The 27,329-nt window shown below is 42.8% G+C and overlaps 1 protein-coding gene across 1 annotated transcript in view; it reads left to right on the plus strand.

The window, feature by feature from the left end:
• LOC125455679 (pleckstrin homology domain-containing family G member 3) overlaps positions 1-27,329 on the plus strand; it is a 183,706-nt gene that overhangs the window by 20,956 nt on the left and 135,421 nt on the right. Inside the window, exon 2 of the mRNA XM_048537980.2 lies at positions 23,155-23,230. Coding sequence (XP_048393937.2) covers positions 23,182-23,230 — 49 coding nt within the window. The 5' untranslated portion in view covers positions 23,155-23,181. The remainder of the gene's footprint in view (positions 1-23,154; positions 23,231-27,329) is intronic.

Consider the following 27,329-nt stretch of genomic DNA (forward strand, 5'->3'; position numbering starts at 1 on the left):
AGTCGAGAGGAAGACTTATTTTGTATCTTACCCAATGCTGTACCTGTCTTGGGAGTGTTTGTTGTGACATTGTAGGGAGAGTTTAGTTCTTGTATCTGGCACGTGCTGCATCTGTTATGGGAGTGTGTATTATTACAGTTTAGAGGGAGGTTTACTATGTTGTGCTGGACCTGCTCTGGGATTGTTTAATGAGACCGTGCAAAGAGAGCCTCACTGTGTACCTAGGCCATGCTGTGTAACTTTGAGGATGTCCGATGGGACAGGACAGTATAGATTGTACTTTACTCTGTAACAAACACGTTCTCTGAAGCAGTTAGCAGCTGAGCTGCTGCCTTGCCCCACTTTCCCTTCTTCAGCAACAATGGTCAAGTGCTGGTGAACCAGGAATCTAGCATGGATGGTCTGATTCTTGACAAAAAGAATGGAATGGACTTTGTGAAAATCAAGTGGTGCCTCAGCCCTTGCAGATCAAAAGTGAAATGTCAACCTACTTTATATCAATCCACCCCTACTTCTGATCTGAATGGAGATGGGTAGGTTCAAAACCAGTTTCAAGACCCTGTTTATACACCTAGCAAATCTCCTGCTCTCACTGAGACCAGTGCTACAAATTGGGTACGCCACTTAATGTAGGCAACTGACATTTGTACATCCCCTTCCTCAGATTACTCCAAGTTACAGAAAAAGGCGATTCAGTTGATTGTGTCCAAAGCTCTTCAAATGAACAATTTGCTTGGTGATTTCTGCCTTATTAACAGTGCCTTCCTTTTCAATATTCCTCAGTTACAAATAACACCACCCGCATCTTTTGAATAATTCCACTGACCCTAGCTCACATGCATGGCATTCTGGATACTAACTGCTTAAGTAATGAAAAAGGAGTAACCAGACCACTCTTGTGAACGTCTGTGTTGGCACCACCAAAAGAAAGAAAGAACACGCACCCTTCCCATCCTCTGCATGCCCCAAACTAATTGAAATATTGTCTGCGTTGTAACGTATGAAATGCAGCAGCCCATTTGTACACAGCAAGATCCCAAAAAACAGCGAAGGAAAAACCAATCTAATTGTTTTACAGATGCTTAGTGTTAACCTGGACAACATGGAGAGCCACTGTTGCTTTTCAAAATAGTGCTGTAGGATCTTTTACATATTTTGAAGAACCAATTTACGGTGCTTGGATTTCCACAAGACAAATGACGAGCCACATAAAAGACTACTGGTCCAAGTCAGAGCTTATGGTGGGTCGCACAGAAAATTGGCTGGCTGACTGATGGAAAACTCTGCTTTGGCAGGGTGGGGCGAATTGAATCCAGTCTGTCCTGACCCTTCAACATTTTAGAATGTATAGCAATGACTTAAACAGAGGCAACAATGTTAACTACTGAGCCATTGTGCCTAAAGTTACAAACAATGACAAAAGTGGGTGGGGAAGTGTGTAGCAAAGAGGGCATAAGGAGATTGCAGACTGGTGTGGATAGGTTGAGTGAATTGACACAAAATCTGGCATGTGGAATGTAACACAGGAAAATATGAAGTTGTTCAGTTTGTCAGGAAGAATTAAAATAGACAGTATTGAATAACAGAGAATTTTTGCAGAATTCTGAGGCACAGAGGGATGTAAGTGTCCACCGTGCATTAGACACACATAGTTCATGTGCAACTACAGCAAGTAACGACAAAAGACCCATGCAGTACTATTATTTATCACAAGGAATTGAGCATAAAAGTAAAGACTTTTAAAATCCAGCATACTGTGGATGCTGGAAATCTAAGCCAAACACACAATGCTGGAGAAACTCAACAGGTCTGCAGCGTCTTAGAGAAAAACAGGTACAAAAATACAAAGAGTTTGAATACAAAGTAAAGCTCCTTCTATTCTTTTAAAAAATGCAAATGCAGCTCTGTTTCTACTCTTTTGAACTAAAAATAAACAGAAAGTAAATTTCCCTCAAACTAGTTCCAAGGATGGATTAAGAATACTCAGCATGGCTTTGTGTGTGGGAAATTATGTCTCATAAACTTGATCGAGTTTTTTGAGGATGTAACCAAAAAGATTGAGGGCAAAACAGTAGAAGTTGTCTACATGGGCTTTAGTTATACTCCTGATAGGGTTACAAGTTGCAGACTGATTAGTAAAGTTAGACCACAAGGAATTCGGAGAGAGCTTGCCAATGGATTCAAATTTGGCTTCATAGGGGACAGAGAATCATATAATTCCTATAGTATGGAAGCAGGCCATTCAGCCTATTGGTCCACACCACCCCTCGAAAGAGCATTCTGCCCTGATTCATCGCCATCCTCATCCCCATCCCCCGAGCCCTGCATTTCCCATGGCTAATCCACCTAGCCTGCATGCCCCTAGATACTGGGCAATTTAGCACAGCTAATCCACCCCATCTGCACATTTTGGGACTGTGGGAGGAAACCAGACCACCTGGAGGAAACCCACACAGACATGGGGAGAATGTGTCAACTCCACACAGACAGGGTGGAATCACACCCAGGTCCCTGGTGCTGTGAGACAGCAGTGCTAGCCATTGAGCCATCATGGATAAATGTGAGATATTGCATTTTGGCAAGACAAACAACAAACAATAGCAGGACTTGTACAATTAATGGTGGAACCCCGGGCAGTGTTGTTGAACAGAGAGACTTGGGTGTTCACTTGCACAGTTCTTTGAAAGTTATGTTACAAGTCAACAGAGTGGTTAAGAAGACATTTAGCACACTTGGCTTTGTTACTTAGACCATTGATTATAGGAGTCGGGACATGGTGCTGAGGTTGTATGGGACATGAGTGAGGCCACTTTGGAATATGGTGTACAGTTCTGGCTGCCCTGCTTCAGGAAGGATACTATTAAATTGGGAAGGGCTCGTCATGTTACTGAGAATGGAGGATTTGAATTATAAGGAGAGGCTGGATAGGCTGGGGCGGCTTTACACTAGGGCGTGGGAGATTGAGGTTGGGGGGGTGTGACTGTGTAGGGGATTTGTAAAATCATGAGGAGCGTAGATAAGGTGGAGGTGACATTGAATATTTTGAACTGGATAGTTAGGCAGAGAAATGACGGGTTATCGAGGGGGCATAAATGGATATGTGAAATTAAAAGCACAATCAGATCAGCCATGAATTATTGAACGTTGGAGCAAGCTCAAGGGGCCAAGTTGTCCACATCTCCTTCTAGCCAGTTTGTTTGTAATTTAACATACCATCCAAAAAACAACACCTCCCAACAGTACAGGACTGCCTTTAAAATTACATGGAATTATAAACCTTGATATGGGACCTGAACCCATGATCCTGTGACTTGGAAGTGAGTACCATATAAAGCAAGCTGTGGTTGATACTAAACAATTTGAACAAAGGGCAGAAACAGTGGGTTTAAAACATGTTAGAATAACAAGGAATTTGAATGTTTGTCTCATGAAATTGAAAGAGAGCTCAAATAGAATGCTCCCTCTAGATGTTCCTTCCAAGTAATTGGACAGACAGATGTCCAAGGCTTTCTTTAGTGGTTACCCTGAACCTCTAGAGAGCATCCTTTGTGAACTCCATGTTCAGGACCAGATATTGCTTCATGTGTTTTAGTGTGAAACAAGTGTTGGATGTTTTGGGAGAGTTTGCATGACTTGAGTTCTTGTGTTTATGTTTCGCAGCTCTTTGATTTCCTGTTGCTCTGCAGCATTGCCCGTTTTGGGCCCTACCTCAGCTCATTTGCTGCTGAAATACTCAAGACATAACCTTTTCCCTTTTCTCTGTCCCTAGCAGACTAAGGGATCATAGAGCAGATACTAGGCTCACTTTAGGGGGGGCTCCTCTAGAATGAGGGAAGCTAGATGTGATTCCCATCTCCCTTCTTGCATTTCTGAGAAAGTGTGCATTAGTGTGGTGAGCTGGTGATACAATTCTACCATCACAATGTCCTTGTAGCGAATCACCCTGCCTGAGTGTCCCTGCTGAGACTCTCCCAGGAATACCTGCTTTTCCACATAGCACCTGGAGGTGCTCCAGTATTAACAGTCTTAGAACAACTGGACAGGAACTTTAAAAATAACAAGACACAGACAGAAATATCAAAGTTATTTAGCTTTTCGTTTTCTGCTTCGTAAGTGCTCAACGCTTGCATTGTCATGCTAAATTTTGTTGCCTGGTTTACACTCGTTCTCCAGGTCGACTCTGTCTTGTTCTCTTTCTGCCTCCCGTGCTCGCTCTCGTGCCATTCACCATCCATCGAGACTGTTCCACACCACTCCAGCCCAATTTCCACAGTCTCCCACATGTTCCTGGTTTCGCTTCCGTGCATACTTGCACTCCCATTCAAGTGTTTCCAGCCCGTACTTATCCTGAAATTCCCAGAAGGCAGTTAAGAGTCAACCACCTTGCCGTGGGTTATGTAGGCCAGACCAAGAAAGGATGGCAGTTTCCTTCTCTAAAGGGCATTAATGAACCAGATGAGTTTTTCTGACAATCGACAATGGATTCATGGTCATCATTACACTATTAATTCCAGATATTTCTGGAATTCAAATTTAAACTTGGGTCTCTGGTTTAACAGTCCAGCGATAATACCAATAGGTCATTGCCTCCTCTTTGAGCGCCTCCTCTGTCCCTCTCTGGAAGCCTGCCGTCCCACCAGTCAATTTCTGGCTGCCTTGCACAGTGGAAGATGCCCTCCGCTGTTGAGGACAGACACTGTTGAGTTTGCTTGGTCTCTTTGTCACAATTGGCCATGGGAGCAGTACTGTTTAGCACTGGATACTTGGTTCCTAGTATTGGACAAAGACAATTCACAAGCCTGCCTTGGTGCTTGCCCAATTATGGTGAGAATATTTGTTTCAGAGACAATATTTTGAGTCTTTTCCTGCTCCCAGTTTAACTTTGATGTGTTCCTGTAGAACTGGAGCAAAGAGGTTGTTGGTGTTGGGGGGTAGGGTGGGTGGGCTTAGTGTGTGGAAAAACCATTCAGCATAGTTTGACCTTTTTTAGTCATGGAGTTCAGTTTTGATCATTCTGTTCCTTAACTACATTCCAATCTCATGAAAGGCATATTGCTGCCTTTTTAAGATACAAATACCATGTCGAGAAGGAACTTGCATTTGTGTAGCACCTATTCCTGCTTTTGGCATGAATCAAAGCGTTTCACTGCCAATGAGGGAGGTTTGAAGTTTGATCACTGCTGTGTATTCCTACATTACAATAGTGAATTTATACGTGGCAAGCTGCCACAAACAGCAACACAATTTTGACCATGTGATGTGGATGAATATTGACCAGAATACTGGGGAAAGCTCTCTTGCTGTTATTTTTTTTTGCATTAAGGACCGTTTATATCTACCCAAGTTGACAGGTGGGGGCCTGTGTTTTCCCTGCTTTTGCTCTGCAGCAAATGCTCTATTGGTAACTTCTGATACCTCGTACAAGTAGCTCTTCCTTCTCGGTACTGTGGTAAGCTATTTAATTACAGATCCTGTTGTCACCCAGTTTACAAGTGCACTTGCATTATTCCAGGGTTGCAAGATAATGATTCAACTTGCTGTTCTCCCTAAACTAATTGAGAAACATCAAGATCAAACAAGCCACCCTTGAGGTACCTCCTCTAATATCTAGCAATGCAGCAGAGAACAGGATTTAGCAGGGTGAGGCTCTGACTGACTGAGTTTTGCCATTGAATGACAAAGTGCAATGGTTAGATTCTCTTTTGTTGGAGATGGTCATTGCCTGGTACTTGTGTGCTGTGAATGTTACTTGGCTCTTATCAGCCCGCACCTGGATGTTGTCCAGGTCTTGCTGCGAATGGACCCAGGCCGCTTGGTGTGTCTGAGGAATCATGAACACTGCAATCATTGTCAAACATCCCCATGTCTGATCAGGAAAGGCCATTAATGAAGCATCATGAAAATGTTTGGGATATTACCTTCAGGAAATGCTGGGGCGGAAATGAGTTTTTAATTATTTTTAATATATTAATCCATGTCATTTATTGCACAGCTTAATTGCCTACAGAGCAGTTAAGCATCAAACACATTGCTATGGGTTTGGAGTCGCATGTAACCAGATTAGGGAAGGATATCTGCCATCCTTACCTGAAGGGCATTAGTGAACCATATGGGTTTTTATGTCAATTCATCAGCCATTAGAATAGCTCTGAACCTCCGATTTTATTGAATTCAAACACATATCCATATCCTCAGAATACTGACCTGAGGTTCTGGATTGCTACTCTCACTGTCAAGCAGTTACCAGTGTTATAGGTGTAGTAAAACTCGGTGGCTTTGGGTGAATCCATTTCTGGAGCATAAGCATTCAAGCATGGCTTGAATTTTGTTTCTGTCCACAGCCTTTGCTGTACTTAATGACTTTAGAAATTTCTTCACCTCACCCCATAAGGTATTAATTGAAAACTGGCATCTGTGATGTTGAGAACGCCAAGGAGGTAGAGATGGATTGTCCACTCAGCACCTCTGGTTAATGATGGTTGTATATTCTTCTGCCATGATCTGCTCTGCTCCCTCATCATTGTGGAGGAAGAGATTTGTAGAGCCAACATCTTCCACTTAATTATTTAATTGTGTCTCATCATAGGTGGCTATAGCAGAAAGGCAGAGCGTAGGTCTGATCTGTTAAGATTCACATTCAAGCCCCACCTGACTGAGGTGTGTCACAGCATGTCTGAACAAGTTGACTCAAATAACCAGATCTGTTCTTTTTGACTGTGGGATTGATAAAGAACAACATCAGAGAACGTAAAGAATCAGGACAGGGCAGCAGAATGGATTGCTGGCTGGCTTCAAGATGGAAAGGAGGGTGTGAGACTGACCTAAGGTTCATTCTTTAGAGTAGCAGAAAGAGGAAAATGCTGTTCTAAAACTGCTGGATCTACTGTTACTCAAAATTTACATTAAAGCTTTGGGCTTTGGAATTTAAAAACCAGATTTCTGAGATTACACGTGAATTTGTACAACATAGTCAATACTGAGGAGGGCTGCAGCAAATTGCAGGACACTCATGAGCTGGCTGAATGAGCAAATAATTTGTAAATGAAGCTTGACAAGACTAAATGTGTTTTTTGATAGGAAGAGGAGGGCATCCACTTGTTAGCAGGAAGGTGTCAGCCAAGGTGAAGGCAGGGGAGCAAAGTGCAAACTCATTAATCATGAAAAGTTGTGTCACAGGGCAATAAAAGAATGAACCAGCATTAGGTTTTATTTCTTGATGTTGTAAAAAAGTACAACTGTTCAGCAATACCTGCATCAGACTTAGTTAGAGATTCTTTACCGCTCAGAAGAAGGCCGTGTTCAAACTGGCCCTCCCAATGAGCAATTCGGCACCACCATTCTGATTGCCATGTTATAAAAAGTACACTGGAAAGGATGTGTGGGTTTCTTCTGAGTGCTCTTCTTTCCTCCCACAGTCCAACAATGTGTCGGTTAGGTGGCTTGGTGGTGCTAAATTACCCGTGGTGTTCAGGGATGTGTAGGCAAGGTGGATTAGCAAAAGGAAATGTATGGTTACAACGGTGGGATAGGTCTGGGTGGAGTGGTCTGGTCTTCAGGACGGCCGGTGTGGACTCAATGAGCTGAACAGTCTGCTTCCACACTAGAGATTCAATGATACCAGAGATGTGTGAGTTTCCAAATTAGGAAAAGGCCGATCTGAATAAAGAAGGCTCAGGGATGACCTTACAGAGGTCTTTCATGATTGTGGTAGTTTTGTTAGAGTGGTTTCTGACTTGAACACAATTTTTTTGGGGTCAGGAAGAAAGGGTAGCAGAAAGGTATTTCCATTCTCTTTTAGGTTTTGACCAGGAATTGCCCAGTGGAGATGATGAATGCCAAGAACCTCTATGTTGACAAAGGAATGGGTGTAATTCTAGAGTAGATTACATATTTGAGAGATATCCTGAGTGGCCTATGTCAATTTTACTTTTTCAGGCTGGATCGCCTGGGACCCCCACATTTTCTGTGAGAATCCCAGAAAATCCCACACTCATTTGGTGAGGATGTCCTAGCCATGTCCATATACCGGCACAGGATAATGGCTAATATCTGTGCCTTAAGAGATCATCAGGTCATTCACATCATTTGAAGGCTATTTGTGTAGGAGCTTGCTTCGTGCAAATTATCTGCTTCAATCGCTCCCTCTCCACTGCATTCCGCTGGCTTTGAAGTGTTTTGGGACATCCTGGAAGAATTGTGACAGGAGCTGTGCAAATGCAAATTATTTCATTGGTTCACATTTCTCCAGATATGTCAGCGTTACAAGGAGAAGGCCATTCAGTCTCCTTGAAGTGGCCTCCCAGTTACTTACCTTGAACTGTAAGTGATGCTTTGGGAAGCCTCCGTTTGGTCTGTTAGCTTCAAGCTCTTACCTGCTCTCCTTCAATGATCAGGAAAGTTGAGTCCATGCCAGTTAAGGGAAAATCCTTTTGAAATTCTGAACAGCAGTCAGTTCCTTGCTTCCATCCACCCCTTCTCTGAATGGGAGGTTACTGACGTGGTGAAACTTCAGCGCAGTGTCTTGGCGCTAGGTCCTGCTAAGGCGCTGCGCTGAAGTTGTATATTTGTCAGGGATCCCCTGCTACAGTACTTTAGGGTTGGGGGTGTGGTCATGAGGTGATCTATCAGTTTATTGAAAGTGAAATCAGACAGCTCTGTATCTGAAAGGAAGTGGTAGATGCAGGTACAATTTAAAGGACATTTGGGCAAGTAAGTGAACAGGAAAGTTATGGAGGGACGTGGGCCAAACGCAGGTTAGTGAGACTATTTTAGTTTGGGAAACTAGGTTGGCATGGCCAAATTGGACTGAAGGGTATGTTTCCACGCTGTCTGATTCTATGACTAGCTTGGTCCAACACACGCAATTAGATCATGGCCAATCTGCTCTGAGGTACTCTGAAGTATGTAATGACTTTTGGGAGCCCGAATCATAAACCAAAGCTCCAAAAGCCATGGCCTCAGTCCTCTCAGCAAACTCTTGGCCTACTTGACCTTTGCCCTGCTCCTGTCCTCACCTTCCCAGCTCCCCTGTTCAACAGGTTCTGGTTCCTTCCACACCTAGGCTATTCCCACACGGGTGCACTGCCAGTGGAAACATTTATATCCATAGCAACCAGGATTTGACAGGAAACGAGGAGGAGGGACATAGGCCAAGACAAACAATCGTGCACTTTGAAACTGCACCATAGCAACCGACATTAAGCTTTTCATGAAGCAGCTGGGTTAGGGACAAAATACAATTTTTTTTTAATAGAACCGCTATTTAGAAATGGCACAGACTTGAGAATGTTCAATCACAGACTAAGCTTCAGCTCATTTTTATAGGAAATTGAGCTCATTGAGCCAATCTTTACGGGAATCCCCGGGGGCAGATATTGGGGACTCTTCATCTAAAGTCAGTGGGGATGCAGTAAAAAAATGTCAAACATAACAGTGAAGAGTGGGACACAGATTTTACACACTGCAACGCTGGACAACACACTGATGCAAGCTAATCAGTAAATCCAGCAGGAAGGAAGATAGCCAGAAGCTGATAAGCTACAACACTGTTCACACGCAGTCACATATAGACAAAATGCAGGGCCTGCATTATATCAAAATGCCGGAATGCTTAATATTATTACAAGACCAGTAGGGTGGCTCAGTGGTTTGCACTGCTGTCTCACAGCGCCAGGGATACGGGTCCAATTCTACCCTCAGGTGACAGCCCGCATGGAGTTTGCACACTCTCCCCATGTCTGGGTGGGTTTCCTCAGGGTGCTCCGGTTTCCTCCCACATTCCAGTGATGTGCAGGGTAAGCAGATTGCCTGTGGTACCCAAGGATTTGCAGGCTGGGTGGATTAGCCGTGGGAAATGCAGGGTTACAGGGATAGAGTAGGTGGGTGGGTCTGGTTGGGAGGCTTCTCAGAGATTTGGTGTAGACTCGATGGGCCCAATGGTCATTTTTCACACTGTAGGGATTCTGATTCATTATAAGACAAAGTTTGACACATACACGGGAGGAGACTAACAGCCTTTGATGCCAAAGTCGCACTCGTCAGACTGTGGCTTCAAGGAGACCTGATGAAACCAGAATCGATGGAGATCGGGCAATGTGGGGAACGCATTGCTGGTTGGGGTCCTACCTGGGATAAAAGAAGATGGTTGTGGTTGTCACAGGTTAGTCATTTCAGTCCCATGACTTCATGCCTGCAGTTAGAATCACTGAATCCCCGCAGTGCAGAAAAAGGCTATTTGGCCCATTGGGTCCACACTGACCCTCCAAAGAGCATCCCACCAAGGCCCAGTGGTCCCCTCACTTCCTTTACCTTGAATTTCCTATGATCAGTCCACCTACCCTGCGCATCTTTGGACTGTGTGGGAAGAAACCGGAGCACCCAGAGGAAACTTGCATAGACACGGGAAGAGCCATGCAAACTCTACGCAGTCATCTCACAGGTCTGGAATCAAACCCAGATCCCAGGCGCCGTTCCTTGGAAAAATACTTTAAAATCACCCGCCGCTTGGTGAGGACCCAAGGGTGGACCCACTGCTGCTCTGTCAAGTGTCTGAGCAGAACAAGCTTCTGCAAGTTTTCCCAAAAGGAAGCATTATTTGTGTTCCCTCCAGCTGGTGGCTGAGACGCCCCTCATCTCCACAAGACTTCATCCCACTGCTTTCGAAAGGCGGATCAGGCTCAGTGGGCTGAATGGCCTAATTCTGCTTCTATATCTTATGGTCTTTTTGTGAAAGAGTGCTGGGACGAGGGGTTAAGGAACGCAGGGAAGCTCATTGCATTAATGCAGACAAATGTGCACAGAAATGAGTCCTTTTTTGGTCCATACTGTAATTTGTGTCCGAAGGGAATCGCCTCCAAGCCCCCACTGACAGCTGTACCTCTTTCACCTCCCCGTTCATATGGTTCTGTATTTGAATCCCAATGTGGGATGTTGAGGATGAGCTGCAGCATTAGAACTGTTGTCTTTCGGATGAAACATTTTAACTAAAGCTTAATCTGACAACTCGAGTGGCTGTTAAAGATCCTGTACTGTTGTGATCAGAGATAATGGGAACTGCAGATGCTGGAGAATCCAAGATAACAATGTATGGAGCTGGATGAACACAGCAGGCCAAGCAGCATCTCAGGAGCACAAAAACTGACGTTTCGGGCCTAGACCCTTCATCAGAAGTCATGTCAGCTTTTGTGCTCCTAAGATGCTGCTTGGCCTGCTGTGTTCATCCAGCTCCACACTTTGTTATCCTGTACTCTAGTTGTGAGGAAGAGCTGATGAGTTGTCTTCACTGTCTTGCCTATAATTTATCCCTCAATTGGCATTATAACAATATATTATCTGGTCATTGTCGCAGTTTACTCTGTACATTTTTTTTACAATAGAGGCTACACTTCATTGGCTGTAGGACTGTTTTTTGGTGGCCGTGGCAGCTGCTGTATGAATGTGCGCATTTCCCTTCCATTTTACTTTGTTTGATCCAAACTACACATTCTCAATTTTCTTCTCCACCATGTGTTTACCTAACTTCTCCGATGTGTTCTGTCTACGTTAACTCTAGGGGAAATGAGTAAAGCAGCCACCAAATGTTTCGCAGGAGTGCTGCCAGCATTCCCCAAGGCATGAAAAGCTCTCACAGGCTCGCCAATTAGCACTGCAACAGGAACAAACAACATCAAGGAGACTCAAGTTCCACTCGGTGGGTGGTAAGGTATGGTGGGGGAAGGATGCTACAGAGAAGCTAGGGACGGATGTTGTGTTTCCTAGAATCCACAGGAACTTGGGAGCTTGGCCCATGTTTCAGATAAAACCCATCAAAGAGAGGGCTGAATCTCTCCATTCAGAAAACCCAGCTGGTGGAGACAGTGGTAAAGGAACAGCACAAGTTGGTTCAGAGATGGTAGGAACTGCAAGGATGCTGGAGAATCTGAGATAACAAGGTGCGGAGCTGGATGAACACAGCAGGCCAAACAACATCTGAGGAGCAGGAAGGCTGATGTTTCGGGCCTAGACCCTTCTTCAGAAATAGGGGAGGGGAAGGGGGTTCTGAAATAAATAGGGAGAGCGGGGGAGGTGGATAAAAGATGGATAGAGGAGAAGATAGGTGGAGAGGAGACAGACAGGTCAAAGAAGCGGGGATGGAGCCAGTAAAGGTGAATGTAGGTGGGGAATTAGAGAGGGGATAGGTTAGTCCAGGGAGGATGGACAGGTCAAGGGGGTGGGAAGAAATTAGTAGGTCGGAGATGGGAGTGGGGCTTGGGGTGGGAGGAGGGGATAAGTGGGAGGAAGGACAGGTTAGAGAGGTGGGGACAAGCTGAGCTGGTTTTGGGATGCGATAGGGAGAGGGGAGATTTTGAAGCTTGTGAAGTCGCCCCTCTCCCCATTTATTTCAGAACCCCCTCCACCTCCCCCATTTCTAAAGAAGGGTCTAGGCCTGAAACGTCAGCCTTCCAGCTCCTCTGATGCTGCTTGGCCTGCTGTGTTCATCCAGCTCCACACCTTATTATCTCTTGCTTCAGTTGGTGCCCACAGCAGAGAATGTCAACAGTGGACAGTTCCCAATCTCCCTGTGGATGAAGCCCTCTGATTATGCACCTAACAGACTGACATTTCCTTTTGCATCTTTCACGATTTCAGGATATCCTAAACCATTTCACAACTAGTAAAGTATTTCTGAAATGTGGACACGATGCTAATGCAGAAAACACAGTAGCCAACTTGTACACAGTAAGCCGCCACTAACGGCATGTTTTGAGAATGACTGATTAGATCGTGTCTAACTGTGATTTTGGTTAAGGAATAAATATGTTAGCCAGGACGTTGGAAAGAGCTTCCCTGTTCCTCTTAGCATAATACAATGGAATCTTTTACATTCACGGAATACAGAACGTGCTGTGACCCAGATTTATCCACAGTAAGGAAGTCTACTTAAAATCCTCTGAGAGAATCTCAGCAACTGGCCAACAGAAAGTTGTTAGTACACAAGGTAAAATGCCTGTATTTATGGTTGTTAAGTCTTACAGGCAGCCTGCAGGGGTTTGGTTAGCACAGGAAATTATTATTGTTTTATCTTATTCTTTATCTTTTAATGTGTTTAAAAAGTAAATTCCAAACTTTTACAAAAGTCTCAACTGTAGCTTTTATTGTGGGCATTATGAACACAGAAATTTCCTCTTCTTTAGGTCTGTCATTTGACTTGGGATTATCACAATTCTGGTCAATCACCTTTCTCCTAAATAAAAACCGAAAGAACTGTGGATGCTGGAACAAAAACAAAGTTGCTGGAGAAAGGGTCGCCGGACCCGCAACGTTAACTCTGTTTTCTCCTTCATAGATACTGCCAAACCGGCTGAGCTTTTCCAGCAACTTTTGTTTTTGTTTCTCCATCTCCTCCTGTATTTCTCTTCCACTGTTAAACACCAAGTTAGATGTTGGTTAGTCAGAGTTTTATTCCAACTGCTGCCACTAACTCATGATTACCTGTTTCCCCACACACACCCAACTAAGTTCTCCTTTCATTAACATATAACCATCAAATGTTTCCTAGTTTGATTTGGCCTTGGGCATTGCTGTCAGAACATATTAGATAATAGCATCCAATCCCTCTGTGTTAAAGTCTTTCACCACCATATCTTTCCATTTGGCCTTTTGTGTTCTTCTTCCTGGCTGTCTCACTTCCATCACTGGCCTCACCATGTTTCCTCTGTCTGCCTCCCTCCCTCCCTCTGTCTCTCTATGGCACATAGCCAAACCATTTCATTCTCTGTTTCAATCTCTCCTTTTCTTAGTGCTCCTGCAATCTTTATCAAGATTCCTGATTTTTGCCCTTTCTTATTGCTGCACAAATCCAGCTCAACATCCGTATCTCATTGTTCCTCTCTACTGGATATTCTCAGGCTTCTGCATTGTGCATTGCATTTGTATTGAATGCTTGTGAATATTAGAATATTCAATGACTTTCTTTCATTAAAACAAATCTGAATACGTATACTCGTTAGTCAGAGACCAACAAACTTTGTCCCTTTCTACTCCAGTCTCCTCCCTAAAATTAATTGGAGAAAAGTTGTTGTTTCATTAAATGTTTTACATTAAGGTGTATTTCATTAAATGCAGATTTATATAGTTCATCTGTGTGATATTATGTTATTATTTTCTGGTGGTGGATTACAACACTTTGAAAAATTGAAAGCTTAAATAACAATGGAAGTAACATAACTGCTTCAAATGTGCAAAGCCAGTTGATTTCATGTAATTGACACAGGAAGGGCCCCTTAAACCTGTTCCAATATTCATGAACAATGTCTAAGCTGTAACCTAATACCCACTTCAGCTGTGTTTCACAAAGTAGCATTCCCTGGCCTCCTGTATCTGAATGTTTTGGGTTTAAGTCACAAACCTGAGGCTGGTGCAAAAACGTCAAGGTTGATATTTCACTGCAGTACTAAGGGAATACTAACAGTTGGAAGAGTCATCTTTCAGATGAGATGTTAAACCGAGGCTTTAACTGGTCTCTCAGGGCAATTTCTAAGAGCTCCAATTCCATCTATCGCTTACTAATTCACCCTTTGCCCAAACCCTTCTCTAGCATGAAAACTAACCTTTTCCTAGCTAGAATCAGTTCTGAAGAAGGGTCACTGGACCGGAAACGTTAACTCTGCTTTCTCTCCAAACACGCTGCCAAACTTGCTGTGTTTTTCCACTAAATTCTGATTTTGTTTCTGATTTCCAGTATTTGTGGGTCTTGGTTTCTTTTCAGTTGTAAAAGATTCCATGGCACTATGACTAAGAAGAGCAGTTGAGTTATTGTCAGAGATCTGACCGACATTTACCCGTACATCCAGATCATCAGAAGCAGTCATTGGAATTAGGTATTTAGACAGACCAGGATTTTGGAACTTGAGTAGAGAATAGTCTGACGGCCAATGAGCCCATTCAGTTAGATGTCTAACGCATGATCCAAAACACAAGAAATGCCATGAATTCAATTCGCATTCTGGCGATGGTAGACTTGGGGCTTGGCTGTTAGGCTAGTCCCTAATAGGAGAAGGCAATGGTAAACCCTCACAAAATGCTGAGAAAGAGCTCAGGATGAAGTATCAGCACTCAATGATTAAGAGCAACCATCAAAGGGAGCACACATCACTCATCATTTATGAAGAATAATAAATACCCAGGAGTGAATTCCAGACTGGAATTTAGTTGAGTGGTTCAAATGGTTTATGTATGTAATAATAGATACCTGAGAGTGAGTTACAAACTGAAATTTAATCAAAGGGTTCAGTTTCCTTTATAAAAGGATGGATACCTGGAAATGAGTTACAGACTAGAAGCTAGTTGAGGGGTTCAGATTATTGCTTAATACTGGGAGTTGGTCCCCAGCAGTGATTGATGTGTTTTTGTCGTAGTGATGTATTTTTAATGTGAGTGTTAGTTATCTGTAGCAGGCTAAACAGAGTCATTTTAGAGAAGAAGCTGCAGGAAGTCATTGTGTCACATTGCAGATCAGAGTTTGGGATGGTATTTGGGTGAATGCACAGAATTCTTTCTTAGCTTTGTTGTGTCTTTAAGAATGGGTTGGCACAAAAGCTGGAGAATATCCCTGTGAAGGGGTGTCTGTTGTCATTACCTAAAGATCTGGGGCTGTTGTTTCTCTTTTGAACACTGTCCTAGGTCAAATTATTTATCTCAGTACTTATCACCTGGCTGCTAAAACACAGATTACCAACTTGGCCAAATAGCAAGGGATGCTGGGTATATTGGCCAAGTGAACTTGTACATATAATAACATGATAAGTTCGATCAATTTATGAAAAGGCTCCCACATCAATATGTAGTGTCCCATGACAACACACAACCAACTTTTATAATTAGGTTTGAAGTTCATTCGTATAAGCTTTTTGCTGTACCTCTGTCATGTTATTCATGCTATGGTTTCTGCACAAATTTCATCATTTTGTTTCCTGCCTTCTGTGAATCAATTTTAGCGGATCATGCATTTATGTAGCACCCTTCACAACCTCAGCAGGTCCGAAAGTGATTTTTAAGAAAAATAGACTAATCAAGTACTTTTTGAAGTGTTTGAGTCAGAAGATTGGAGTTTTAATTCAGATTCCAGAGGCCCGAGAATTAAATCCTGGATACTGATTTAGTGTTGTAGTAAAGGAGTTCTGCATTGTTCGAGGTACCAGCTTTCAGCTCTGTCCTCTCAGGCCAGTGTGAAGAATGCCATGGAGCTATTTAATTGTCTGAGCCAATCATCATTCTATTTTACTAAACATTGTTAACTGACCATTTAATGCAATGCTGTTTATGGGACCTTGTTGTGCACACAAAGGCTGCACATTCCTGTGTTAGCCCAGGTGGCTACGTTCAAAGGTATTTCACTTTGGGGCATCTTGAGGTGAGAGCAGATTCAATATAAACACAACTTTGTTCTTTCTATCAGCAAATGTTTATTTTTGAGGATTCGGAGCTGTGTAGTAAGTGGAAAAGTCGTGTAATCATATCCTCAGCAAGTAAACAGGCCAGTGACCTGAGGTCAGTCCCTTCCCACAGGAACAAGCTCTGGGCACTCCACCAGATACAGCTTTCGACACCATGTGTATCCCAACCTAGAATGGGACTCACCAAACTAGGAGAAAACAGCTGGATTCTAATACTTACTTAAAATAGCTGCACATCTCCTCCCAGTCTGTAATCTCCTCCAGCCTATGGTCGCCAAATCTCTGTGTTTCTCCATTTCTGGGCTCTATTATCTTTCCCATTCAGTTATTATTCATTTCACTCTAGGCCTTACGAGATGCATCTGCGTGGCTGCCTGACTACAGCCCTAACGCACTCACTGAATGATATAGCCATGATGGCCTGGTGGATGGATGGACTACAGCCAGCTACCATTCCCCTTGTACCCTGTTGACTGTATCACTCCTGATGTTACACTGTCACTCAGTAATCCCCCTCTCCTCAGCAGCCTGTGTTACTGTTGACTCTCAGCTGCCCTCTGGGCAATAAATGTTGGCCTAGCCAGTGACATCCTCGTCCCGTAAAGGAATGAAGACTCTTCTCCTCCAGCACCCTGTATTGCTGACAGTATCTCTCCTGATGTTAAACCGACACCAGTGACTTTATGGAGTTCCTGTCTAAGGTGTCCAGGGGACGCCTGTCTGTGACCTACAGGATATATCTGCCCCCTGCTGGGTTCATTGTTGTAATGCGATATACTTCAGTTTATAACTGGTACAAGAATTGCATTAAGAAAGAATAAGGTGAAGAACTGGATGAACACTGCAGACCAAGCAGCATCATAGAAGCAGGAAAACTTGATGTTTTAGGCCTAGACCAAGAAGGTCCTAAGCCCGAAACGTCAAGCTTTCCTGCCCCTATGATGCTGCTTGGCCTGGTGTGTTCATCCAGCTCTAGACTTTGTTATCTCAGATTCTCCAGCATCTGCAGCTCCTACTATCTCTGAAAGAATTGCATTAAGCCAGTTTTGTCAGACCCTGAACCTTGATCATGATGAAATGTGAATTTTTCATGAATAGCGGAAAATGTGATGACCAGTGAAGGAAATCCTTTGAAAGGTTCTTGGAGCTTCACGTTGCAAAAACATTCCTTTAATCTTCAGCCTGCAAGCTGCAGGAAGAAAAAAGTCAGAGAAAAGGAGAGTATTTATTTAATGTCTGGGTAAAGTTGCTTGGCTAAGAACATGACAGGGGATTCTGAAAATTGGGGATGATGAAACTGAAGTGTAGAGTCTTGCCGTACCTTGTTTGGGCCATTCGGAAAAATATCCAGCATTTTAATAGACGCTTCCATAGATAATAAAAGTACTCTTGAGCTGTGTTCAATGTTTTAATATGGGAATCCACACAGTAAGATCCCACAGTGAGCAGCGTAATAATGAATGGGTAAGATCTGTTTCTTCATTGAAGTTTTTCTCAGAAAAGAATATTTCCCCGGGCTGTGGGGGTGGGGAAACTTCCTCCTCCAGTTCAAAATAGTACCACGGGCTGTTGCTGGGTTGTTTCATGAAGAAAGGTCAGGCAAAACTGGGCTTGTTTTCACTGAAATTTAAAAGGGTAGGGAATGATTTGTTTGACGTTTTTGAGACCCTGAATAGTGTTGAGAAAGAAGACGGGGAACAGATGAATGGAAGTCTAGACGTTTTAAATTGTTGAAATGAGAAGTCACCCCTTTTGGATGGAAATGAGGGGTATTTTCTCTTCCCTTCTGGACAGTGTGTGACTTTCAACCTCTGTCTCAGGAAGGAGGAGTAGAGGCAGGATTATTGATAATATTTAAACTGGGGTTAGATAGACTGTTCTGAACCAAGGCTATGGGAACCGGTAGAGAAGCAGGCGAGCCGTGATCTCATTGAAGGGCGAAGCAGGGCCGAGAAGCCACATGGCCTACTCCTGTTTCTCATTTGTGTTTACACTTACCTGAGTAACAAAAGTGTTAAAATGAGACAGAGCAGCGTTGTCTTAGCACAGCACCGGAGTGCCAGTCTTCATTACTTATTGTTAACGTACGAGGGGTTTCAGGAGTCATACCTATCCCTGCCCTCCTCTATCTGAGAATTACCCACCAGGCTCTTGGGAGTCACAACCTCACTTTGACCATGCCCTAGCCCACCAGGCTGCAGAAAGCTATATACCTTGTCAGCACTCCACCTGGGAGCCATGATCGGTCCTATCAGTTAATTGCTCAGAGACTCCCTGACATATGCATCTTTGTCAGAACACATTCGTGGAATCACTTAGGCATGGCTTTGGTCTTTTGACATACTAGCTCCCTACCTCTAGCACCATTTTGGGAGTTGAAAAACCTGCAAGAGGGCTGGACTGGAGGATTCAGGTTAACTGTCCCAGTGCAGTGCTGAGGGAGTGCTGCATCATCAAAGGACTCAATCAGAACTAGACACTAAATAGCGAGCCAGACAAGATTGCCCTGCCTTGCATCCTTGGCAGCACTGATCTGACAAATCGCATCACTGGAATATGTTACTCTGTCATTACCACGTCACTTTTAAAGGGAATCTCCATGCACAATTAGCCTGCTACATGGGGCACACAATCTTGACTTTAGCCCCTTTCTGGACAGTGCATTACTGATAAAATGTTGCTTCCTCATATTCAGAAGCAGAATGCTACCCTACCCTAATGTTTCTCAAAAGCCATCCCATAGAGTAAGCAGACAATGGGCTTTTCACCTTCACTAACACTCTTCGAGGACTGAGATGGAGCTCTGATATTGCTGAGGGAAAGTGGCAAGATAAACCCTGGCTCAGTGCAATCAGGTTGGATCAGTGCGCTCCAGCAAGAATGATATCTCGTTTGCCCTGAAGGCTTTTCTAAACATTCAGGCACCGGATCAAAGGTACACTCCTCACTGTACTATGAAAGTTTGATCCAAAGAATTTGCTTGGAGACTTTGGTTATTTCAAGTAAAGGAAACATTTTGGACATCATGATCTGTAAACATTTTAAAAAGAGGCCAATTGGGGCAACATTTCCAGGGCTATGGGGCAAGAGGAGGAGAATGGATAAATCTTTCACAGTGCCAGGATATGCAAAGTGTATAGAATAGCCACTTCTTTTGTTGTGGTACAGGCAAGTGTTGGTGTAGCAATCCATCTCCCTATCTCTAGCCTATTCTAGCCCTGCCAGCCTACAGGATCTCTGGACTGCTTGTGAATTTCCCCCTTCCTCCACAACACCATTTACATGCATGTTGGCCATTAGTTTAAACAGGCTTGTTAGAGGGTTAGGAACTTGAGGGATTTCCTGAATTGGTAGGAAGTTGGTCACAGGAAGTCAAAAATAAATTGCTAGGAAGACCAGAAGACAGGATAAACAAATGCTAGCATTGATTATGCCTTGGAAGTGGATTTATGTCAGAAAGGCAAAGTTAAGAGCACTCTGTTATGAATACTGTATGCATTCAGACAATGCAGAAGACCTAAACACACAAAGTGATACATAGGGGCATGATCTAATTGCCATTACAGAAGCATCATTGCAGAGTGACTGGGGAATTTAATATTAAGCATTTTCAACATTTGAGAAGGGTAAACAAGAAGAAAAAGGAGATGGGATTGCACCAGTAATATGGGTGGGGTAGGTACGTGAGTAAGGGAGGTTCTCAGTTTAGAAGATTCTGGATTCTGTTTAGGTGGAACTAAGAAACAGCAAGGAACTACAGACGATTCCTATTTATAGGCTACAAAATAGTCGTGGTACATGGTATTAATCAAGAGATGAGAGAAACATGTAGCATGTGCAGCATAGTTATCATGGGCAACTTCAATCTACATATAGACTTGGTAAACCACTTGAGCACTAAGTAAGTGGAGGACAAGATTGAGGAGTGTTAGGGATGGTTTTCTAGAGGAGTACACAGAGAAACCAATTAGAGGAGATGCTATTTTAAATCTAATATAATGTGATGCAAAAGAAATAAGTAACAATCTGGTGACTGAAGAGTCTCTAGGAATGAGTGACCACAATATCATCAAGTTTCACATTTTATTGGAAAGTAATGAAGTACAATCTGAAACGAAGGTGTTCAGGAATTATGAAGGCATGAATTTCAAATTGACTGAAATGAATTGGCGTAGCATGTGAAAAGATCTGACTGTAACTAAGCAATGGATAGTCTTTTTAAAGAACTATTACTTGACTCAGTAAATATACAGTAAAAATAATTCAATGGTGACTAACGAAGGACGTTCAGGATTAAATAAGATTAACAACTTCAGCCAATAAAGTTGTTCGAATGTGCAGTAAATCTGAGGATTAGGAAGCTGTTGGAAGATAGCAAAGGAGGATGAGGAAACTAATCAGGAAAGGGAGAATAAAATGTGAATGTAATCTTGCAAAAGAATGTGAAAACAGACAGTAAAAGCTTCTACAGGAATGTAACAGGAATTGTTTGGCTAAGATGAATGTAGTTTAATTATAGGCAGATTCAAGAGAATTTATTGTGGGTAATAGAGAAATGACAGAGAAGCTAAATATTATTTTGCATCTGTTTTCTTTGAGGAAATACAAGGAATTTCTCAGAATCAGAGATTCAAGTAGTTGGGGAGAGTGAGGAGTTGAAGAAAATTAGTATTTGTAAAAATATTGTACTGAAGAAGTTGACTGCATTGAGAGTTGATAAATCCTCTGCAACTAGTAGCCTACATCCCAGAGTGTTTCATGAAGTGGCCACTGCGAAAGTTGGTGTTTGTCCTCCAAAATTCAATACATTCAGGAATGATTCCTATGGATTGCAAGATAGCAAACATCACCCCGCTATTTAAGAACAAGGTTAGAAAGTAAGTGGGGAGCTACAAACCTGTTGGCCTTACCTCAGCAGGGACAATATTGGAATCTGTTACAAAATAAATAGACTGGATAACAAATAAATTGGATAATAATGATCTTATTGGATTTAACCGGCAAAGACTTGCAAATGAGAAATTGTGTTCAGAGAGCTTATTGGGGTATTTTGAAGATGTTACTAACAAAATTGATAAAGCAGCTGATTGGGTACAGTATGCTTAGATTTTTGGAAAGTTTTCATAATGTCCCCATAAGAAACTGAATAGAGGAAATGAAACACATAAGAGGTAATGTACAGCATGGTGTAATGATTAGTTAAGAGACAGAAAACTGACAGTAAGAATAAGAGTGTCATTATCATGTCAACAGGTTGTGACCAGCGGGGTACTACAAGGATCTGTACTTCTGTCGCATATGTTCACAATGTATTTCAATGATTTGGACTTCCAAATTTTTGGATGATACAAATCTAAGTAGGAATTTATGCTGTGCAGAAGATGTCTATAGTTTCAAAACGAGCTGGGTAGCCTTGGTGAATGGTTGAGAACATGATAGATGGAATATAATTTAGAAAAATATGAGGTTATCTACATTTGGTAGCAGGAACAGATGTATAGAGTATACCTTAAATGGAAAGAATTTAGAAATTGTAAGTGTACAAGGGACCTCGGTGCCTTTATTGATAGATTACTGAGGGCTAACGTGCAGGTGCAGAAAGCTCTTAGGAAGGCAAACGGAATGTTACTTTTTATTGTAAGAAGATTTGAGTGCAGGAATTTTGAAGTCTTTCTTCGATTGTAGAGGTGCTTGATAAAACTATGCCTCCTGCCCTGTGTGCGGTTTTGTTCTCCTTATCTCAGGAAAGATTTTATCATCATGGGTGGAGTGTGACAAAGTTCACCAGATGAGTTCCTGGGGTGGCAGGATTAACCTAAGAAGGAAGTGGTTGACGCAGGTACAGTTACAATGTTAGAACATTTAAAAGAGATTTGGATAAGTACATGAATAAGAAATGTTTGGAGGGGATATGGGCCAAGTGCAGGCAGATAGGACTAATTTGGTTTGGGAATACGGTTGCTATGGACTGGTTGAATCAAAGGATCTGTTTCCACTTTGTATGACTCTGAGTCTATGACTAGTGTGGCAGTGCTGAATTGTTGGAAATGCAATGATTTGGACAAGATGTCAAACCAAGAGCTATCTAGTTTTGTGTGTGGATTTTAAAAAGTCCCACAGCACAGTTTTAAATAAGAACACAATGAATTGCTGCATTTTGCAGGTGTGATTTCCAAAATTTTATCCCATAGTTTTATTTTGTTGGGGAGTCGCTTAAAATAGCCGAGATAACAAAGTGTAGAGCTAGATGAACACAACAGGCCAAGCATCATCTTAGGAGCACAAAAGCTGACATTCCAGGCATAGACCCGACCCAAAATGTCAGCTTTCCTGCTCCTAAGATGCTGCTCGACCGCTGTGTTCATCCAGCTCTACACTTTGTTATCACAGATTCTCCAGCATCTGCAGTTCCTATTATCTCTGCTTAAAGTAGCTGCTGTGTTTCCTATAGTGCAGCAGTGTGCACACTTTGAAAGTAGTTCTTTGGCTGTAAAGCACTTGGGAGGTCCGAAAATGATGAAATATGAATCTGCCTTTCCGAAGGCTTGAGGAATGTTGGATCCAAAGATCCAGCCATTGATGATATGGGGAATAGCAAAGCCCTAGTCAGCTGACTGAATACAATGTGATACTTTGGATATATTCATTGTAAGAATGAGAAAAATTGCCTCAAGTCTTCTCAAGGTGTCACCCTACCTAAAATCTGTCTCTGTTTCCATAGTGAGGTCTCAGTTAACTCCACGCTGGCATGCCTGAGGGTTCTCCTGATTCTGCGAAGGAGGCTCCCACGGTGGAAGGTCAGTACCTGCCTTTTGTTAATTTTTATTGTTGCATAGAATGACAGAATTAACAGCAAAGAAATGCAGCATTCAGTCTGACAGGTCTGGTGATAGTATCTACTCTGTACTGTCCTCCTCTCATTTGACTTCACCAAAACCCAACAACATATCATTGGGACTGGTAGCAGAGTAGTTATGTTACTGAACTAGTAATCCAGAAGTCTGGACGCATCTGTTCAAATCCCACACAGAATGTGGGAATTTAAATGCAATCAATTCAATAAATCTGGATTTAAAATCTTGCATTGCTAAAAGTGAAACTAATGTATTTTTTCATTTTAAAATGTTTAAGGAAGCCTGCTTTTCTGACCTACACATGGCTCCCAATCTACAGGCATGTGAATAACAGAAATGGCCTCATCCATTTGTATCAAACCATTACAGAGAAGCTCTACAATAATAAATCTAGACCAAACACACTGATGTGACACAGGTGTATCCAGTGTATGCTACAGAGTCTTTCATGCTGTAATGTTTGAGGACATGTACCAAACTTGGAGAGACCCATCCCACAGGCGACACATTAATTGAAACAATTTTTCAGTTCATTCCAGTGATTGGCAATAAGCCAACTGAACATCAATATCCACAGAATGGAAATGGCCTGCACCAAATTTGGAAATTCCACTATGCAGAGTACACGACAATGCTGGTGCAGGCATCGGGTTTTGTGAGAGGGAATTGAATGCAGAAGTTGCGTTTCAGTTACGTGGGACACCAGTGAGACCACATCTCAATTATAGTGCGCAACATTGCTCTCCTTATTTAAGGAAGGGTTTGCATGTGTCGGTGGCACTCCAGAGCAGATATACCCAACTACTACCTGAAATGGACTGGATGTCTCAGTAAGTGTTGGACAGCCTAGTCTTGCATCCATTGGAGTTTAGAAGTGTAAGGTGTGATTGGATTGAATTATATAAAATCCTGAGGGTCAATGACAGGGTAGACGCGGAGAAGATAGTCCCTTATATGGGGAAAAACTAGAACTCCAGGCATTGTTTAAAAATTAGGGTTTGGCCATTTAAAACACAGATGAGGAAGATGAGATTGTTTCTCGGAAGATCGTGAATCTTTGGAACTCTCTTCCTGAAAGGGCAGTGGAAGAAGAGTCCTTGAATATTTTTAATGGAGAGGTAAACAGGTTCTTGGTGCGTAAGAAGATGAAAAGTTAGTAGGGGGTGGCAGGAATGTGGATTTGAGTTTACATTCAGATCAGCCTTAAGTTTGTTGAATAGCAGAACAACCTCAACAAGCTAAATGGCCACTCCCCATCTATCCGAACAAATGGAATGCTGCTCCCCAACCTGGAGACTGTGCCCTAACTAGAAAATTCAATTGTATTGGTGTTTCTACTGAACAGTAACATCACTGGGAGGGAGTTTAATGTTTTCTCTTGTGGGCAATGATTTAACCATGTACTCCTCCCATTCCACAAAACCAGGGCATCATACAAGACTCTTGATGGCCAGCCTCCTCCCATTGTCTTCAGAAATTCACTGGGGGAGCATAGACACAATGCTTCACACTGCAGCAGTGGTCCACTCAACACTGCTGTAGAATACAGCCCTGCCTCAGGTCCCTAACAGACGTGCAGCAAAACATCTCCACGAGGGCAGGGTCAAGGAGGTTTAAAGCCCCGCAAAAGGGGTTCATATAAAACAAGATTCAGCTAGTAACAGAAATCTAATTGGTTTGAGGAATGGTGACCAATTTTCAATGACAAAACCTGGCAGCCTGCCAACAGCTATGTAATTGGCGCCAGGTAGCTGAACAGTTTGTGGGGGGGTGCCCTCTGGAATGGGAGATGGTCTATTTTTCTGCATCAGAAAATAATTGAATCCTAAAGAAAGTCAATTATCTCCTCTCACCTATTGCTGTAAGCTATTGCTTTTAACGAGTAAAGTCAGAGACCTTAATTTGTGAGCAAGTCACTCTGTGCCTCCTGAAGGAAGTGAAAAGTACCTAGAGAAGAAAAATCAAAGAACAAAAAATCCTGAAAAACAGATTATCTGAGCAAATGCTGTGGACAGGGGTCATTAAATTGCCTTCCCAATTTTTCTTCCACCCATAACACCAATGTTTTTATTGTCTGTGTGCATATGCATGCTTGCATGCATGTAGGAGTAAGATTATAAAGGTGTTAGGGTTTTAACCACTTGAGTTATATGTTGAAAATTTCGTTTTATCTATTTATTTATAGCAAATGTTAACTCTTATTGAGTACAAAAATCTAATTTGCGCTTTCTGTCAACCTGGGTCTAAAAACACTGGTAACATTGTGTATTTCTTTGCTACCTTTAACTTTTCTGATGACTCTGGGGTTAGTAGGGCTCAATTTCCAGCACGCTACCTAATGAGACCTGACAAGTTGCTCGACAATATATAAGCAAGAAGCTGCCTTGGTAAGAATCAAGATTTTTTTAAAACATGCGCTGGACGTTCTTGAAAGGACAAAAATTGCTGGACAAACTTAATAGGTCTGGCAGCATCAGTGGAGAGAGAGAGAGACCAGGTTAACATTTTGAGCCTGATATGATCTTTCCACATTGTTCTTCAGGATTGTTGTGGAGCCCAGCCAGCCAACCAGCAAGTGGGTGAGAAATCTGGCTTTTACTAGCCATGCCCACATCTGAAAAATGGCTTAAAATCTGATTGTTCGTTCTTTCTCGCACGCGCACGCGCACATGCACGCTGCAGCTGGTAATCCTTCCACACAAGGATCGAGTACCTCAAACTCAACAAGATAGAGAGCTGTGATGGAGGTAGAGGTGGGAGTGGTCTGCTCTTTGTGAGTGTACAGTCAGTGACATGCTCACTGGCAGCTGTGCCAGTTTTAACCAGGACAACGAACAGAGTCACACTAGACAAAATGTCTGGACGCATTCTCAAAACCACTGAAAACTTATATGTTGGACCTGATGGATTTCCACCTGAAACTCACTGCCTGTTTAGAGTCATAGACTTGTCCACACAGGCCCTTCAGTCCAACTCGTCCATGCCGATGATATATCCTAAATTAATCTAGTCCCGTTTGGAGCATTTGGCCAAAATCCCTCTAAACCCTTCGTATTCATGTGCCCATCCAGATGTCTTTTCGATGTTGTAATTGCACCAGCCTCCACCACTACCTCTGGCAGCTCATTCCAAACGCGCACCACCCTATGTGTGAAAAAGTTGACCTTCAGGTCCCTTTTAAATCTATCCGCTCTCGCCTTAAACCTATGGTGTGGGAGTCCCTTCACCTGGGGACAAAAGGAGCTTAGCTATTCACCCTATCTGTGCCCCTTATGATTTTATAAACCTCTATAACGTCAAACCCCAGCCTCTGATTCTGCAGGGAAAATAACCCCTGTGTATTCAGCTTCTCCCTATAGCTCCAACCTTCTAACCCTGGCAACATCCTTGTAAATCTTTTCTGAACCCTTTCAAGTTTCTTCCCCACAGGAGGTATCATTATTGTGAGACATGTGACTGAGTTACAGGTGCAATTCGGCATGAGAGCTTTGATTTATTCAATTTAGTTTTTGGCCATTATCCCTTCTCAAGCATTGACCTCTTCGCAATGGACCCAGTTGATGCCCGTTCACCGCTCACCCACGCTACCAATTCCTTTATGACGAGGGGAGTTGTCTTCAGCCATAGAGTAATTAAGCATGGAAACAAACCCTTCAGCCCGATTTTGTTCACGGCAACCATTTTTTCACAAACTAAACTAGCCCTGTTTTGTATGCATTTGGCCTATATCCATCTAAACCTTTCCTTGTTATGTACCTATCCAAATGTCTTGGGCACTGAAATGTGAAGCCAGGTCATTTAGTGCCACACTTGCCCTTAGTTAATGCCCTCACCCTCCCTCCACCCAGCATGTAACCCAAGGAGACTGCAGTCATTTATAGCCCCAGCTGATGTACTTCACTCCCTTTTTTAAAGTGCCCTTGGAAGTCGCTGTGGAAAGTTGTTGGTCTCAGACTGCTATTGAGAGTTGTGTGGGAAGGCTCCCACCACCAGCTGGTGTTTGTTGATCAAGGCAAACCATTGCAAAAAATGGTTCCTTTGC

The sequence above is a fragment of the Stegostoma tigrinum genome, chromosome 10, assembly GCF_030684315.1.
Source record: "Stegostoma tigrinum isolate sSteTig4 chromosome 10, sSteTig4.hap1, whole genome shotgun sequence".
NCBI classification, from domain to species: Eukaryota; Metazoa; Chordata; class Chondrichthyes; order Orectolobiformes; family Stegostomatidae; genus Stegostoma; species Stegostoma tigrinum.